The sequence below is a fragment of the Cheilinus undulatus genome, linkage group 16 (genome assembly GCF_018320785.1).
Source record: "Cheilinus undulatus linkage group 16, ASM1832078v1, whole genome shotgun sequence".
Lineage (NCBI taxonomy): Eukaryota > Metazoa > Chordata > Actinopteri > Labriformes > Labridae > Cheilinus > Cheilinus undulatus.
The window spans coordinates 8,254,141-8,272,880 of NC_054880.1; the positions used below are offsets into that span (position 1 = coordinate 8,254,141).

The 18,740-nt window shown below is 40.8% G+C and overlaps 1 protein-coding gene across 1 annotated transcript; it reads left to right on the forward strand.

Moving 5' to 3' along the window:
* Window positions 1-284: 284 nt before the first annotated feature.
* LOC121523512 (chitin synthase chs-2-like) lies at window positions 285-18,237 on the forward strand. The gene is made up of 22 exons (XM_041808430.1): window positions 285-310; window positions 3,546-3,681; window positions 3,870-4,058; window positions 4,910-5,789; window positions 6,657-6,840; window positions 7,947-8,042; window positions 8,165-8,326; window positions 8,422-8,596; window positions 10,815-10,916; window positions 11,041-11,176; window positions 11,316-11,516; window positions 11,600-11,715; window positions 13,756-13,924; window positions 14,242-14,421; window positions 14,511-14,783; window positions 15,080-15,254; window positions 16,263-16,297; window positions 16,390-16,454; window positions 17,235-17,345; window positions 17,462-17,676; window positions 17,771-17,858; window positions 18,226-18,237. Exons 1-22 carry the CDS (start codon window positions 285-287, stop codon window positions 18,235-18,237), a joined length of 3,726 nt encoding a protein of 1,241 aa, XP_041664364.1.
* The last annotated feature ends 503 nt before the right edge of the window (window positions 18,238-18,740 follow it).

The following is an 18,740-nucleotide window of genomic DNA, read 5'->3' on the forward strand; positions in this document are numbered from 1 at the left end:
CACAGGGTTGTGTGTCTAAAGGATCTTGGCCGTTTTAAACTGATCCTGGATGTGATTCAGAGCTTGAAGTTGGCCTGAGGTTAAACAGCAACATCAGGACTGTGTGCTTTGATTGAATCCTGTTTGGTGGCTCTGCAGAAACAAAGACAGCAGAGCGACTTGAATGTGATAATGATTCCTGCTGTCATGATGATGGCATGTGGATGTCAGGTAAAGCCAGCATCATCAGGTAATCCTTACCTTCATATGAACCATCAGCCACACCGTTCACATCAAACCTAAACATGGATGAGGACAGAAACCTGCCAAAGTAAGTGACTGATGAATGAACATGTTTGATTCTGGCTCTTTTTATTGGTCTAAATGTTTTACTGGTTTTACTAAAGGAAAGAAACAATAATCATCAACCATGTTTACATCATATAATGTCATGTCAGGTTCTTCATGTGCATTATATGCTGTAATTTAAAATTATACTGGGATTGAATGTAATATTTTAAGACTTGGAAACTTTTTAATGTTTACATTAATTAGTTTAAAACACCTCAAACAAATCTGATTTTTTTTTAATTGTTTGAGGAATGCACAAAAGTTGTTAAGAAAAAAAATGTCTATAAAGCTCCAAAAATTAAATACTATTTATTAAATGAATTGAAACCAATGAGTGCGGATGCAGCTTCTTTGCTCTTATGTGGGAAGCACTAACTTCATAGTTATCTTTGTTTTAACATGGGACATTCTTAAATTAATAATTGTCATCAGTTGCTTTTAATGCATTCACATAATAATTTTTTCTGGTATTATTTAGAATTGCAAGTCAGTAAAGTCTGAAAATGACAGAACAATAAATATGAAAACATTGTGAGTCAGAGATGATCATGTCATTAACTGACAATTAAAAAGCATGTTTTAATTATCTGTAAGGTTGTCAGCATTAAATAATTAATCCTGATTAATTAAGATCTATAATTATCACTAACATTGATGTTTTAAAATCACACTATTCCACGCTTTATTGCCCTAAGACACTTTGGTTAAGACACTGCATTGGTTCTCTGCATCTACAGTAATGTAAAATAAGAGCACTCCTGAATGTTTCATTTCACTTTAAAAACTCAGAGACAGCTCAGTGGACGGCTCAGAAGTCATCCTCACCTTGTGAAATCAAGATTTATCACTTTACTGATCCTTTATTTTCCTTTAAGTTCTTTTTTGTGGCTGGACTCATTACACATTCTTTAACCTACCCATGGTTTCTTTCATTCCTAAAAATAAAAGCAAAAATGTATCCAGACAGGAAGTCATTTTAAGACCAACTGTGGAATTTTTAAAAGGGAAGATTAATTGTTATTAACAGTGGAAATTCTGAGATTAATCTTGTGTAAAATGGTTTTTGTTTGACAGTCCTATTTATTTTTTTCTTATCACATTGTGTCATGTGATCACAATGAGTTTTGTGAATTGCATTTATAGCATTTTTTTTTTTTTAATTTGCTGATTTTATCTTTTCCTCAGTCGCTTTTAAACACAATAAATTAATTCAGCATGGCTCTGCTCTGTCCACTTGTGGCTTAACAAAAACAGTACTCCATGTTAGTGATGGGAGTTCTGGCTCTTTTCAGCTATCCAGATCATTTGCCTTGCTCTGAGCTGGTTCTCAAACGGCTCTTCATTTGGCTTCCAGTTTGGCTTCATCTGACCGACCAAATTTAGTGATGTCATATGATTGATTTTTGAGCTGGCATTTTACTCCAACTGTGCTCGATGTTCTAAACTGATGAAAATATCTACTGTCTCCCCAAAACACCTCGATGGTCAGATGAAATCTGCTCACTGGCTGAATGACACACCTGATATAAACATTAATGTGTGGTTCGGCTGTGGCAGAGCAGTCTGGAGAAAAGATACGAATCAATCACAAAACACACACAACATATAAAACTAATAATGATAGTAATATTGGTGTAAAAAGCCTCTTGACAACCCAGAGAATGGGCCCTCCTATTTATCATTGACGTGCATGCATGCTTGTTGGACCAGTAGCATTGGTGCTGGCGTACGGGGTAACATTTCCCTCATTATAGAGCTGAAAAGTGTGTCAAACTATTATTGGGCTCTGATGTTGAAATACTTTACTTTACTTGTGCCACTCTTTAACCCATTTGAATCCATTTTTTAAATTCATTTTTGCCACCACTTTTCCTGCCCGCTTTTGCATATTTAAACCTGTTTAATTACACCCATTTTTGCCACTTTAATGGCGTTTTTTGCCACTTGTTAGGCCTTGACACCATTTTTGCTAGACACTTTAAACCATTCTTCCCACCTTCTAGTTTTAAGAAAAGGGGTTTTCATTTTTAAGAAGGCCAGATCAGTAAAAAAAAAAAAAAAAATTGTTTTGATAATAGTGGTTATTATTCAGCTAAAAAATAAATATGGTTGTAACAGCTTAAAGGTGACATATTTTACCATTTAAGACAAGTTTATATTGTTCTCTGAGGTCCCCAAAACATGCCTGTGAAGTTTATTTCTGGAAAAAACACTTCAGTGTTGGATTTGCATGTCTAAAACCCCCTCTGTTTCAGCCCTTCTTAGAATGAGCCGTTTTAGCTGTCTGACTCCGCCCCTGACCACTCCCCTCTCAGGAAATGGATGCAGCACTTGTAATATTACAGACACTTTTTTCCCCGAAGTTTTGACTGGAATTCGAACCATCAATCTCCCAGACTGTAGTCAGCAGTGTAACCCACTGAGCTACCCAGCATCTCAACTGGTAGCTGAGAGGATCAGTAGGGGAGGGCGGAACATTCCTCCAAGTGGGGGAGGGCCAACCAAACCTGGGGGCGGGTGCTAAGGGCCCCTGGTGAGGTCACCAGATCTGAAATCTGAGAGATCTGGTCTAAGAGAGGGGGAGAGGGAATGATTTTTTCTGGTGCTTGAGGGGATTGTGGACAAGCCAGGGGCACATATTTGTGTTAGAAAAGCCTGAAAAAGTGATTAAAACTTCAATGGACCATGATTTTGTTGACCTCCTTGGGCTCCCCAATTGGCTGAGCCCCAGAGAGCTCTCCTCTACCCCCCCCCCCCCCCCCCGGCCTTGCACACATGATATAACACTTTATATAAATCATACATATGATGCTTTGCTACTGGATGTACCTTCTTTATTTGACTTTTTCATTGTATTTAGAATAAGCGTTTATTTATTTATTTTTTCATTTTTGTTTAGCATTGAATACACTACAGATAGTTTCATCTGTCACAGGTAATTTTAAACAAAACCAGAGGGAACAAACTAGAACTTTCACTGCTGCCAGTTCAAAAAACTAAATAAGAGAAACCTAAAAATATACATCTGGAACTTCAGGAACCCTGACCCCTTTAAGTTACCAATGCTGCTTATTTCTATTTATTAATGGACTGTTTCCCCACAAATATGCAGCGTGATAATCTCTGATGAATGCTTGTTATCCTGCTCCTACACCTTGCCTCAAAATGTTTTCTGATTCTAGCTGATTAGGGTCTTCTATCTGGTATTTTCCCAGGAGGCCCTGGGACACGTGTCGGGAGGTCCCGGTCATTAAAGATGAACACACGCCATGGAAGCTGATCAAACTCCTGAGGTTCATCTCTCTCTCTCTGGTCGCCATGTTTGTGTTTGGGTTGGCCGTTTGCAGCAAGGTTCGTTTGAAATTATACGTATCCAGTCATTGACCCACTGAGCACTAAAATTACACTTCAGACCTAAATTTGGTCAGGCCAATCACATCTGACTAAAGGAAAAGGTGCAAGTTTGATTTTAGACATTTGTTAAACAATAAAGAAATGACTGCAGACATTAAACAAACTGTCTTTACTCTGTTTTTCAGACGTCTTTCCTTCTCCTCATCACCCTGTCCAATAAAGGCACAAAGATCCTCTCAGATGAGCAGAAACCTGTCGCTCTGTTGTGTATCGGCTGTGCTCTCATTGCTCCCAGTGTTCTTCTCTTACTGAAGAGCATCTGGAAGGCTTGCTACAGGTCATCAAAGACGCCATACAAGAGTACTGTTGCAATGGTGAGAACCTGATGAGATTACTGCCCCTCTGCAGTCATTGTTGCTTTAAAGATACCAACTATAGACTATGTAAAACACAGCTGTAGTCTTAGTGATATCACCTGTTGGCTTCTGGAGAGGTGTTTAGCCTAACGATGGTGACCACCATTTTGGAAGTCTTATCTAAACCTACGTAACTCACTGAGATGGCTATAAACCTCCTGGCAGACAATTCCGCTGTCCCTTACTCTACCCAGCCAGCCCCCAAATTTATGAAAGTTGATCAAAATTCACCCCTGAACTACTGAGATCAAACCTTTCGAACAAATGAAAACAAATTATCCAAATTTCCACAAAAATACAAAAAATTCAAGCCAATTTACGTCAAACTTCCAATTAAACTCACCAAAATATGCAAACATTTCCTTAAAAATTTCCATTAAAAATACCTGAAAATTTCCAAGCAAATCCCCCAAAATATTCAAACCAGTTCCCTAAACTTAAATGAAAATTCCTTAAAAATATCATAATAAATTCTCTCAGCATTTACATTAAATTACTTCAATCAACATTCAGCAAAATAATCTGTAAATAAACCATTTAAAGGTCAACAGTTTTTTTTAATATTAGTTAATTTAAACTGGGCTTAAACAACCCAAACAATCTCAACCCAGTGTAACAAAATCCATCATTTTAGACGGTTCCAGGGTGATATCTAGTATCACAAACAAGACCAGTCCAAAAATAAGCAATACCAGTCCCAGCAGCTGGTAAATCTCTTAAAGCTGATCTGAAAAGAAATGCTCACCTGTAAAGATTCTAACAAGCTAATAACTTGAAATCTTGTCTTTTTCCAATCTCTCCCTCTTCAGGTTATGTTCTTTGATTTCATGGTGTCTCTGGGTGCAGCAATTCTCACCATCGTCGCAATGCCACACTTGGACATCGTCACCAACGTCGCCATACTGAACGGCGTAGCCGTCCTCTCTGCACTGCTTCAAGTGATCGCTCAGTTCACCGCCAGGCAAAGGAACCGCTTCCTGGTCCCATCCATCATCGCCTTTATCTTCATTCTGCTCGGTTACATCCTCTTCCTCGTCTTATACATTATGAAGGATCCCACTGATACCAAGATGATGATTTGGGTGGGTCTGGCTGTTGGTGGGTCCTTCTTGGCTTCCATCAACTGGTGGGAAAACTACTGCAGACTGATCGGTGAGAACAGCAGCTCTGTTTTCCTCAAGATCCTGAGTACAGATGTAAGAAGGAGCCAGAACATGCTGAATATCCTCTCCAGTCTGCTCAGGATTGCAGTGACTGCCTGCGTGCTCGGAGCCTACGTCCCTCTTGCCAAAATGGACTGGGACACGGTCAACTCCATCCCACAGCGTGAAACAAGAATCATAGCCATCATCATCGGGGTCCAGCTGATCTCCTCTGCTCTCTGCCACTGGTTTGCACTGGTAGCCTGCAAGATGCACGCCCTGAGACGCTGTTTCATCCTGCCTTTGTACTTCGCCTCGCTGGCCGTCATGGCTCTGCTCGTCATACCCGTTATCGTTTACTATCAGGACTACAGAATCAGTCTGAATGTGAATCAAAGCACCAACTTTACCAGCTACTGTGAGGAAGTTGTAGATGGAAGAAGCAGAAACCAGAACAGTACTGTGTTCCCAGATCTAGTGTTGGATGTAACACACACTCTGTGCTTCCTGGACATGTCCAAGATGGCTGACATTGGAATACTGATGGGTAAGATATGTTAACGTGTACATTCATTCAATAAAGAATAGCCAGGGTTCAATCCGAGAGATTTTTACCCCAAAACCATACAGTCCTTTTAGAAGCAAAGACATCCCACAGACATGTTCTTCTTCAAATCATCAGTGAAATTTCTAACAAGAACCCACTATGAAAAATTTTGCAAAGAGGCCCTCTATTGACTTGTGCTTCTTGCAAGAAAAGTTTCTGGGCCTCCAACCATCAATCTATCAATCCATCCATCTTCCTTACCTCTTTCAGGGTTGCAGGGGAGTTGAAGCTGATCCCAGCAGTCATTTGACCAAGGAGCTTTAAAATGAGCCCAATGCAAAGGCATCCACCTAGCTGGCGTTCTAAATTTCATATCCCCTTGTGTGTGAGAGGACATGGCTTACTGCCGCACCACTGTGCAGCCCCAGTAGTCTAAAATAAGTCCTAAGGTACTGTCACGGCAACCACAACCCTGGGAAATAAACTTAGCACAAAAAGTAAGAAAAATTGTGTTTGAAAGACGTTTTCTTTATTGCTAAATGCTTCTTGGCAATAAATCTTATACCACTGGAAAGCCTGTTTGTTTCCCTTTTAAATGGTGCCACATTTGTAAGGAACATGCATTTGTGGGCTCTCCACTCTCATTAGCTGCTTGCTGTGAGAACAGGAAGTTTCTCATCTGTGCTGAAAAGCATTATAGAGACTTTATTAAATAACTGTATGGATTTGTAAGCCAGTAGGGAAAGTCCAAGAGAAATGGATTCCAGGAACAACAATGTAAAAAACGGTTTCAACAGAAAACCACTCTGTTGCAGACTAATTGCAGTCTTACAAGTTTAGTTTGCTGTATTTGTTTTTATAATTCAGGTTCAGCAGTGTCCTGGTGGCTCGGTCTTGTGTTGGCCACAGTCCACCTGTGGCACCTCGGTCTCTATCGCATCCAGAGGACTCAAGACCTGTTCATCAGGAGGCTGTATGAAGGAGGATTTATCGAGCAGTCTCTGCTTCTCAACACTCGGTTTGACATCCAGACCATTGAAAAACAGAAGAGGTAAGTCCTTGTGTTTGGTTTCGAGGACTGGTTTCCTCATAAAAGTCATGTATCCTTCGATCAATCAGTCAGTCCCCTGTCACCACATCAAGAGGACCTTACTGGTCATCTATTTTAACAGTGGCTTTCTTTGAGGATTGTACATTTTTGCTGTTCTGGCATAAGGCTTACTTGCAAATGTGCAATCTAATATTTTCATGCAAAATACAAAGTGGCTTGTGCCATGTTGCAGTGCCATGAGGCATAAACACCGACTATCAGACATTTTAAAGATAAATTTTGGGCTTTTTTTATGATAGGAAAGCTGCAAATGCATAGAGAAAGTGATGAAAGACATCCATGCCCATGTTTTATCCTATGACCAATGCATCAAGAGCTCCGGCCTACAAACATGGGGTCTCATCAACCAATAGAGCTAAACCAGAGCCCAGAAAGTCTTTGTTTTTCTTTTCTTTCTCTTCTATTGTATTTGTGATGATGCTAATTTAGAAAAATGGCTTCCATGACAACAATGACAACAGCAAGCTTGTATTAATCTATATCCACACTAAAATTGAGATTTTAGGGTGCTACTTTCAGTTTTGTAAGAGATAAAGCTACAAAAACAAAGCTCTCAATCTTTTTGTCTTTGCTTTAAAACCTAAATTTGATAACTGAATGTTCAGCTGTTCACAAATAAACGATGCACCATATGTTACATAACACCTGTTTGCAGCTTTTAATTAAACAAGCCATAAAATGAAGAAGGAGCTCTCTACTTTATGCTCCTTCAAATAATTGGCCTCTTTCATTTTAACCTTTATAGATTTAATTACCGATTGCCACTTACATAACACTTGTCAACAGTTTACAGGCCTCTTGTTGACACAATGAAACTAAGGATGTGGTGAAAACCTGTCTGGTATGTCCAGTATGAATCATTAAAACAGGTGTGCTTTTAGATCCCTGGTCTAAGTATCAGATTATACCTACGAATGGTCAAAGTGTCGTCTTTAAGACTGTCTGTGTGCTGATGCAGTGAGGTTTGGGTTACAGTGTTGAGTATCTGTCTGATGACGCTATTATTTTACTGTTATAATTTCAAATATTTATCCTGTTATTGCCAGACGCAGGCCAGTCGACCCAGTGAAAGTGTTCCTCTGTGCGACCATGTGGCATGAAACCTACGACGAGATGATGAAGATCATCATTTCAATATTTCGGTACGTTTTGCATTGGTTGTCTTAATAGTGTTAACAGCTGCATATGTCCTAAAACTCTGTAAACACATTTGAGCCCAGCTCCAGTTTCAGTTCATCCAAAAAGTATTCTTGTAACTTCACAGGTTGGACAAGTACAGGCCAAAAACGGAAGGAGAACCATGCGATGCGACCTTCGAAGGCCACATCTACTTTGACGATGCCTTCAGAAACGTCACGGGCAGTCAAGGCCGGCATGTCAACGAATATGCAGAGATGCTGGTGAACATAATCCAAGAAGTTTACAGGTAGACGTCAGGTCTAAAAGGGCAAAATGCATTGTAGGAGATGACTCATCCCCCAGACTTTAGCTTTAAAGTAATCGTTTGCTCTATCTCTTCAGTATCTTCCTCAATATGGACAAAGGCCTGTTTGAAAAGCAGCAGCAGATTCCTGATCAGACTCTGGTGAGGACGTCCTACGGAGGCCGTCTGGTCGTCACCATGCCTCATGGAAACAGTCTGACGGTTCACTTCAAGGACAGGCTGCTCATTCGCCACAAGAAGAGGTGGTCTCAGGTGGGGAAAATAATGCAATTTAATCTGGTTCATATCCGTTTTCAAAATTTGGTTTTATTTCACAAATACAAGGACTCTGACTTTGTGTTTTGGTGCAAAAAATAGCATAAAAGCAGTGTTGATTTTGACATATTTTTAATTCAAGTCTCAGTCCTTGTCTTTAGATTAAATGATTTTTAGTTTTAGTCACATTCTAGTCATTTCTACCCTTTATAGTTTTAGTCTACAAAATCTCAAAAGCATTTTTAGTTAGTTCAGTTTTAGTCCATAAAAAGTCCTCACATTTTAGTCTTAACCTTTGGTTCAAGCAGTTATTTGAATGTCTGATGAAAGCTCAATAACATTTTAGTCTAGTTTTAGTCATCTTGACAAACACTACACTTCATTTTTTCAGTTTTAGATATTAAAGATCTTTATTGGCTAGTCTTAAGGTATTTACACACTGGGTCCGTTATTTTCAGATGTGTTTTTTTCGGATCCATAATCTGAAAAAACTTCACGCACTCAGACATCGCACACTGGGTCTGATGCATTTTTATTTGCCTTTGCTGCAAAAATTCGTAGAAGGTGGCAAATTGTTTCGTGTGCCTATGTCTCTGTCACTCCTTTGAGTGAGGGTGGGGCTGAGCAAGCGAGGAGCAAGCAGCGACCTCTGGTCCTGAAAAATGAAGCCTATGAGGAAGTGCAAAAAATTGCTATACCGCGAGTGTCCACTTGAGGCTGGCTGCAGGAAAACCGGAAGTTCCGTCTGCACACATGTTAAACAGCCGGTTTTGACACATAAAATAAACTGGTTTACAGCCTGGTTCAAAACACCAAACGTGTCTCATTGTGCTCCCACTGTACAGGGGGTGAATATTTTTGTACCATGATCGTTTGGATTATATTTAGGATAAACCTCACTTCATGGTGATTGGCGCGTCTCATTTGATTGACAAATAGCTCGGCAGGCAGAGGCTCCGTTTCTGTCAACCAGAATGCTAGCTAGCAGGCTGACCTGAAGTCGTGCTTAGTGGGCAGGCTGTTAGGTTGATCTAAAGTTCGGTTGAGACCGCGATTTCAATATGGAAGCATCCACAAATGGGCTTCAAAAGCTGTTTGAGTCCGCCTATTGTAAGCAGACGACTGATGTCACACGGGGATTGTCCAATTCTTTCTACAGTCTATGGCGAGGAGGAAGCAGCGGGCACTGTTTTGAATCATCAGTCACCCATTTAAATGACTTGGACCGATGCGAAATTTCGCATAAAATCGAACCTGTTCCGAAAAAATAAAAAAAAAATAAAAAAATGACAGACAAAAATTTCAGCGTCAGTGTGCAAACATGATCATAACATGAGCTCGATTTTCTTTTTTAACATGCGAAAAATTCGGACAGACTCAGTGTGCAGGATTTAGTCTCATCTTTCTCATAGAAAAAAGTGTTGAAAAAAAAACATTAAGAGGCCCTAAAATACTTATTTCCTACCATTTGGTCCTGGAATGGAGCAAGATGAAATGTGAACATTAAATGATCAAACAGACAAAAATTTTTAGATATATGCACATTCAGAGTTTGATTACTGGAACATGCTCTGAAAAAGTTGGGACGGGGGAAAAAAAGACAAGAAAAGTCGTAGATTACCTAGAAATCACCTGGAAAATTTCACAGGTAAGTAGGTTGACCGGTAACAGGTGATTAGGTATGAAAGCAGTCCTCCTGGAAGGCTCACTTGTTCTCAGTCAACAACAGCAAGGTGAGATTCTCCACTTTACAAAAGACTGTATTGGTAGATAGTTCTTCAGCTTAAAAACAACATTCCCAAAATTTGCATTTGGAAAGAAAGTAGATAATTCACCATCTACAGCCAAAATATCAAAAGATTCAGAGAATCTGGAGAAATCTCTACACAATGAAGGGCAAGGCTAGAACACAAATATCAAATGCATGTGACCTTTGACCCATTATGCAGCAGTGCATTAAAAACCAGCATCGTTCTGTGATGGATATCACAACGTAGGCTTTGGGAAACTTTATAAAACCTTCAGTTGACAAAGCACGTCACTGCATCTACAAATGTGAGTTTAGACTCTACTATGCTACGTGGAAACCACACATCAACAACATCCAAGCACTGCCATCCTCTCTGGCCTGAGTTTATCTGAGATGGACTGACCTAAAGTAGAAAAGCGTCCAGATTGCAGAAAAGTTTAAAAGCCAATGCTTGCTCTTTTCCAGGTGATGTACCTGTACTATCTCCTGGGATGGAAGCTCTCCACTAAGTATTACAGACGATGGGCAAAAGGAGAAGATGAGGCTGAGCTGAAGAGAGAGTTTGAGGTGAGAGGACAGACAACATAAGCATGCAAAATCAGGCTTAAGCACACACTGATAGTACTGATTATGAATTTGAAAGTTGCTTTGTGTAAACCAAAGATTATTGTGTTTATTTCATCAGAAAGAGAAGCACAACACCTACATCTTGACTCTGGATGGGGACACAGACTTTCAGCCGGCTTCCGTGATGTTGCTCATTGATCGTCTGAAACTTTACCCGCTTGTCGGAGCAGCATGTGGACGGATTCATCCCACAGGATCAGGTCATTAATTTCAGTCAAAGAGCAGAAGCAGAAGTAGAGCGGACTGAAGAATACACAGTCAAACAGCAGTAGTAGTACACGGTTCAAGACACGATTAATGTTCGGGCTTCTTTGTGACAGTTCTGTGTTTTCCTGGCAGGTCCCATGGTGTGGTACCAGAAGTTTGAGTATGCGGTGGGCCACTGGCTTCACAAGACGGCTGAGCACGTGTACGGCTGTGTGCTGTGTAGCCCGGGCTGCTTCAGTCTGTTTAGAGCTTCAGCGCTGATGGACGACAATGTGATGAAAAAGTACACGATCAAGGCCTCAAGGCCGGCACATCACATCCAGTATGACCAAGGTAACTAAAAGTTCATCCCAGACGTGGAAAAGAATAAGAGAGCTGCCCTTAAGAATGTACCTAAAATGACCTGGACCCTTCAGGTGAGGACCGCTGGCTGTGCACTCTGCTGCTAAAACAGGGATGGCGAGTGGAGTACAACGCAGCGTCGGACGCTTACACCAACGCCCCAGAGGAGTTCAAAGAGTTTTACAACCAGGTGATCTCAAGAGTCTCTTTGTATAATTGATTATTCTGATTTTATGGCACTGTCCTGTGCTAACAATGGTAGATGTCCAGGTATCACCCATGCCAAACACCAGTGTGCTAACGTGCTGCTCCATGTGAGAGATGTTCCTCTTTGTCTAGATGTGTCTTCATTAGATCTGGTTTCTGAATAGTCCTCTCTGTTGATCTCATGTACGCTGTAAAATATAATTAACAGCTACAGGTCAATAAAAGCAGCTGTAATTATCTCAGCTAAAATAGTCCTGCTGTTGTTGTGGTAATCATGCTATTGTGGAAGAATCAACAAAAAGAAACGTCATGCTCTGAAAATGAGTCACTGTATGACTGATCTGCTGAAATTACATAACTAAAGGATCTGGCCTGACCAGATGGGTCAGGTCTGTTCAGACCAGAGTCTTAGTTTGGACCTTGACAAGAGAATAAAAGAGCGTAATGTAACCCGACCAGACCTGTGTTTCAGACCCTTTGCAAAAACATGTACATTTAGCTCAGGTTCCTCCCATTTCTTTGATCGTTGCTGAGATGTTTCTACACCTTGATTAGAGTCCACCTGTAGTATCTACCTGGCCAACCAGAGCAACTGGGAGAGAAGGACCTTAGTAAAAGAGAAGTTATGGAGGCCACTGTTCTCTTTGAACCTTCAGTGTAGCAGAACATTTTTTTGTAGCCTTCAACATATCTGTGCCTGTCAACAATCCTTTCTCTGAGCTCTGCAGGCAGTTCCTTTGACCTCATGGTTTTTGCTTTGATATGCATTGTCAGCTGTGAGGCCTTCTAAAGAGAGCTGTCCGTCTTTCCAAATCATGTCCAATGAGTTTAAGATACTCCAGGTAGACTAACCTGGACCAGAAAACCTCCCATAGATGGTGTTTAGGAAAGGACAGACTCTTTGATTGGATTAATTTTCAGTCTGTCACATCTTTACGGGCCAATCAGAGCAACAAAACACATGACATTGTTGGTGTGCGGCACTACTGAGGAGTAAACTCCATAGAGAACTTTGTAACGCAAACCATGGCAACTGTAGACATATCAGTATACGACTTTTGTCAACTCAGTGCTGTTCTTTGTTCTTCTTTTAATGAAAAAATGTCATGAAGTTCTGATAAAACTGGTGCTATAGCTGCATCCACGCTCTTCCACCATAACTGCACTGGCCTCTTGTCGCTGCTTGCTTACATCATGACTCCACTGCACCCGAAAGTACTGCCCCTCGATGCTGATTGGTCCTGTCACCTTCGAACCATACCTTAACAGTTCAGATGGGAGTTTTGCAAGATGGATTCGCAAGTAAGAAACATGGAAACAGGGCGAATCCATCTGCCTTGCAAGGTTAGCTGGACTCTAGTCAAGGTGTAGGAACATCTTTGCCCATATTTGATTTATTTTTACCCATTCCTGTAATCACAAAATTATATTATCATATTTTCTACCTGTAGCTGAGGGTTTTCATGGGTCGACTGGACTCTAGTTCAGACACTAAGGACATGCTGTAGGATTCAGACATCCAGTGCAATTGACTTGGCTTGTGACTATTATTTTAATTTATTGTTACAGAAACATGCTGATTCTTCTCCTGAGACAGTAACAAGCAAAAGATAAAAAGTCTTCTTTTGGCCATTTTGTTGAATGACTGTTGAATCAGCTGGATTACACTGATTTCTATTGTAGTATCCTGAAAGTTTGCATGCAGTTTTTTTCCTTGTGGCTTCTTTCCTATTTTCCTCTCTGTTGTTTTCATCAACATTGACAAGGAACAAGGAAAGAGGGAGATGACAAGGTACCAGGAATGGTGGAATGGAAGGTTTTTCTCCATTTACTTTCCATTTTACTCTCTCAGCTTCTCACTTGCTCCTCATTCAGATAGTGTTGCAATAATAATATCCATAGGAGTCTCTGAAATAGACTTGTGTCAACACAGAGACTACTGTGGCTCACATCCGTTAAAAGCACTACACTTCAGTTTCTCTGCCTTCAAAATAAAAGCTCAAGATGTCTTTTTTTTTTTCAGCGTCGTCGATGGGGACCGTCCACCATGGCTAACATCGCAGACCTGCTGGGTTCAACCTCCCTGATTTTAAAGAGGAACCCGTCCATGTCTAGACCCTACATGCTCTACCAGCTCTTCAGCTTGGCCTCGTCCATCCTGGCACCTTCCACCGTCATCCTTATGATAGCAGGTCAGGCTTGATTTGGGGATATGGTAGTTCGTCTTAAGCCTTTATTGGGTTTATGTGGCAATGTAATACTTGTAAGTAGTGCCAATATTTATCCTTAAATAAATATTCACTCATATTAAACTGTTTATTATTAGAAATGCATGATCTGCACCTGTATTTAATCTACCTGAATAAGTCAGGTAATCCTGGTGTTAACTATCAGGCAATTAAATCTGAGCAGTCATACCAGACAAAGTGGTTTACTAAAGGAGCTAATAGCTTTTTAATTATGTGATTACAAATCCAGTCCTTTTGTTTTCCTGCTGTCTGCCCTTTAGGTAGTTTGACTGTGTTGCTCGACATCCATCCAAATGGCGCTCTGGTCATAGCTCTGATACCTCCGGTCATCTTCCTTGGCGTCAGCTTCAAGATCAAGGCGGACACTCAGATCACCATCGCAGCTGTCCTGAGCATCCTGTACGCCTTCCTCATGATGATTTCAGCGATGGTCATCATAGGTATGTGACGCAATCTCTACTGAAGCGTTTTTGTTCTCAGAGGTCACCAGCGTTTAGGTCTCATTTTCCTTCTGTTTCATGTCCATCAGGGAACATGGTGAGAGATCAAACCATCCTGACTCCCAGCAGCCTCTTTATAATAGCCCTCGCCTGCTTTTACCTGGTCACTGCACTCATGCACCCTCAGGAGGTCGGCCTGATAGTCTACGGCCTGATTTACATCCTCTCCATCCCCAGCGCCTACCTGCTGCTGTCCATTTACTCCATAGTCAACATGAACAACGTGTCCTGGGGCACCAGAGAGACGACGCCTCCCGCTGGAGCCAACAAACAGGGTCCAACTCAAACACAAGCCCAGAAAGGTATTTTTAATCTAGGGTGATAAATATTAAGTAATAGGAACCTTTGGCATTCAAAATTCTCGAGCAGACGGGATTAATTCTTCCAAACTTCTGTAAAGATTCAACAAACATCCACAAACTTTACCAGTACAAAAACAAAACAAAAAAAATGTATCAACAGATTTTTAAGTCCACTTAAGTTTTATTGACCGGTTCCAGAGAGAAAACCTTGTATCTTTACCAATTCTTCCCTCATGATTATCGATTCCCAGATGATGCACTGTTTTATGTGTGAAATGTATTTTTTACTATTGCAGCCAAAAGTGCATTCACACGGTGCTTCTCACGGGCAAAGTGCTGCAGAAAACTCTGCCGCAGAGGAGACACCGAGGAGCTCATGGTCAACCAGGAGAACATGGTGATGGACAGCCAGGAACCTCAACCACAGAACAGCATCGTGGAGGATGTGGAGACGACAAATCAGGTGCCGAGGTAAGATGGGAAGGAGGAAAATGGACAGGAGACTGGTTGTTCATAACCTTGCAAAGCAGAAAGATTCACTCGTTTCTGTGTTTCTCACGGGTGAATCCATCTTGTAAAGCTCTTATCTGAACAGATTGGGCCCAGTTAGAAAGAGAGAGGACCAATCAGGAGCAAGAGGTAGTACTCTCAGGCACAGTGGAGTCGTGATGTAAGCAAGCAGTGACAAGAGGCCGGTCCAATTATGACGGAAGAGATTAGTGTGGATGCTGCTATAGCATAAGTTTTATCAGAACTTTGGATTCCCAGATGGATGTGTGAACAAATCCATCTGGCATGTCAGGTTAGGTTTTTCATACATCCTGTAAAATGCTTTTTCTGAAACCCTACTTTACTGTAGCTGCAGCCAGGCATCTGAAATTGGTAATGCACTGTTATTTTAAATAAGTATTTTTTTTAGTATGATGAATTTTCTAACTTTAAAAAAAAAAACAAGACAAGAACAAAATATTTAGGGAACTGGTAAACTGATGTTTATTTGCAATTGTCAGCAGCTCATCCTAAGAAACTTTGTACTCAAATGTCAAGATTTGGACCCACACTGATCAACAACATGAGATGATTTGATTCAATTCAGTTCAATTCAAAACAAACCTTTGTTTATTCTCACAAGGACATTGAGGTTTTCCTCATTTTCAATGTCATGGACATTACAAGCACATCTGGACAAGGAAGGGCAAAAAAAAAACAGTCAAATAGAATCTGTAAAAACTAGCAGAAATCAATCAAAACAATAAGAATTGGAGACAAAATGACTAGAAACCAAGGTCCTTAAATCTGCAGGAGAGGAAACGATGTGCTCAAGTACTGAATATCATCGTAATCTAGTTTTGAGTTACTTGAAAATCTCTAGTTTAAAAAAAATACAGGGTTTGAATTTACATTCACATGAAGTGTTATTATGACTAGTATATTAAACAAGATTTAACCCTTCTAATCACTCATGTTTTTTCTTTTTAGAAAAGAGACGCCTGCTTTCAGATGCCGTAATCAGTGTAAGAGTTCCAAACATTTTCTGAAACTAGTGGCAAGAATGAATTTGCAAACTTCGTTGTATGTGATCTTTAATCTCCTCTTTTTATTCCAGGCTGGGTTACACAACTGCAGAGTCTGTCTGATGACATGCGGCTGCAGGAAGATGTTCTTGACCAGGTGAGATTTTTTAAATTTTTTGTCAGTCATCGTAAATTGTCATGTGTCTCTTTGTTAATACCACAAAGGGTTATGTGTAATCCTCTCTGTCTTGTCTGTGTGATTTAGTCAGTAGCTCAAGGCAGGGCTTAGAATAAATCAGCTGCACATGTGCAAAAGTTAGAAATCTGTGCAACAAAGATTCATCACAGTTTCTAATGATAGGGATTCTGGGTGATTATATACACTTTGCATGCATTGTTTGATTGCTTATTCCAACATGTTTCTCAATCTTGGAACCCTTCTGTGATCACTGTCTGTATATATTTGTTGGATAATAGTCTGTATGCCTCTTAGGGTGGATGCCTAATCCTCAATATTAATTAGCATTTCTGTGCACCATTTTCTGGGCTAAATAATCCCAAACAAATGCAAAAAAAAAAACTTTTTTAGCAGCTTTTCTCCCTCATAATGTGAAATTAATTCATAAAAAGCAAAATGTTGTTCAAGAAGTGAAACAGAGGTTAGTGCTTGTGGTCTCTGCTTGACCTGGAAATGCCTGGAGGGGTCACAGTGTCATGGAGACTGGGGGGAATAGAGATGCATGGAATGGGGCTGAGCTAGGGTGATTGAACTTGCGCCTAATGGCAGACAAAAATCATGGTTTCTCTTAAGAAAGTAGAACAGAGCAGCAGCTTCCAGTGACAGTTCATGCTTCATTATTTAGCAGTGAATAAATAACCATCCAAGATAATCATGAGGTATCAAACAGACATTTTACCGGGAGTTTTTTCTCTACAGGATGAAGATCAGTTCTTCAGACAGCTCACGGCCAAATATCTGGAACCTTTGACCGAGGACAAAAAGAAGCAGAGAGAGATGGCGGCTGAACTCAAAGAGCTGAGGAACAAGGTAAGAGAAAGCCTCGTGAATAAAACTACACGTATATACAACCCCCTTTAACATGTTATGGATAAATAGGGATTCAACTGATGATAAAAGTCTTTATTTTCTCTCCTCGTGCACAGATCACCTTCGTCTACTTCATTCTCAACGCCCTCTGGCTCATCGCCACCTTCACTCTGCAGCTCACTCAGACGTCCGTCTTCATCCAGGTGCCCAAAGTCGACATCGACCTGCAGTTCACTGGAGAGTACATTTACATCGACCCCATCGGCTTCATGTTCATCCTGGCCTTCGCCCTGCTGGTGGTGGTCCAGTTCATAGCCATGCTGTACCACAGGTAACACCCAGGCGTCAGTTTATATACGATGATACTGCTGAGGATACATCTGTTTATGTTTTTTATCTTTAACTTCTTCTTCTCTCTCCTGCAGAATATACACACTGATCCATTTTGTGGCCTTCCTGGATACAGAGAGGTCTGAGCCTGATGCTAAAAAACAAATGCAGGAAGCCAAACAGGTACATTTAACTACGTTAATACTATTAGTGTTAATATTACAGCTGCAAGTACTAATGCAACTCAGAATTAAGACAGTTGGTGAAATTTCATCCCTGCTGGATATTCAGCTGTAAGTGATATTATTAGAAAGTGGAAGAGTTTAGGAACAACAGCTACTCAGCCTGGAATCGAGGACAACCTAGAATCACAGAGCGAGGTCAATGACTGCAAAGGTACATGGTGTGTAAAAGTCACCAATGCCCTGCTGATTTATAGCTGAAACTGTGTGCAAGTCTCACATCAAAGTCCAAAGCCAGTGGTGTAAAGCACACTGACACTGGACTGTGGAGCAGTGGAAACGTGTTCTCATGCTTCTCTGTTTGGCAGTTAGATGGGTAAGTTACCTGCCTGACTGCTGTGTGCCAACAGTGAAGTTTGGTGGAGGAGAGCTAATGGTTTTGGGCTGTTTTTTTAGGGTTTGGCCTAGGCCTCTCATCTCCAGTGAAGGCTAATCTTAATACTTCAGCATACCAAGACATTTTGGACAATGCTATTCCCTCTAACTTTGTGGCAACAGTTTGAGGAATGCTCTTTTCTTGTCCAACATGACTGTGCCCCTGCAAGGGCTATAAACGTTTGATTAGTTCACTGTGGAAGAACCAGACCCTGACCTCAACCCCATGGACCACCCTTTATTAATAAACTGGAACAGAGATTGTGAGCCAGGCCTTCTGGTCCAACATCAGTGCCTCACGTCATAAATGCTCTACAGCAGTAGTTCTTAGCTGGTTGGGTGCAAGGACCCACCGTCACCTCCTTAAGAGAAATCGTGACCCAAGCTTTTGAAGGCATTTAACCACTCAAATTTATTTAATGAAAAAAGTTGCACTTTTGACTCAAAA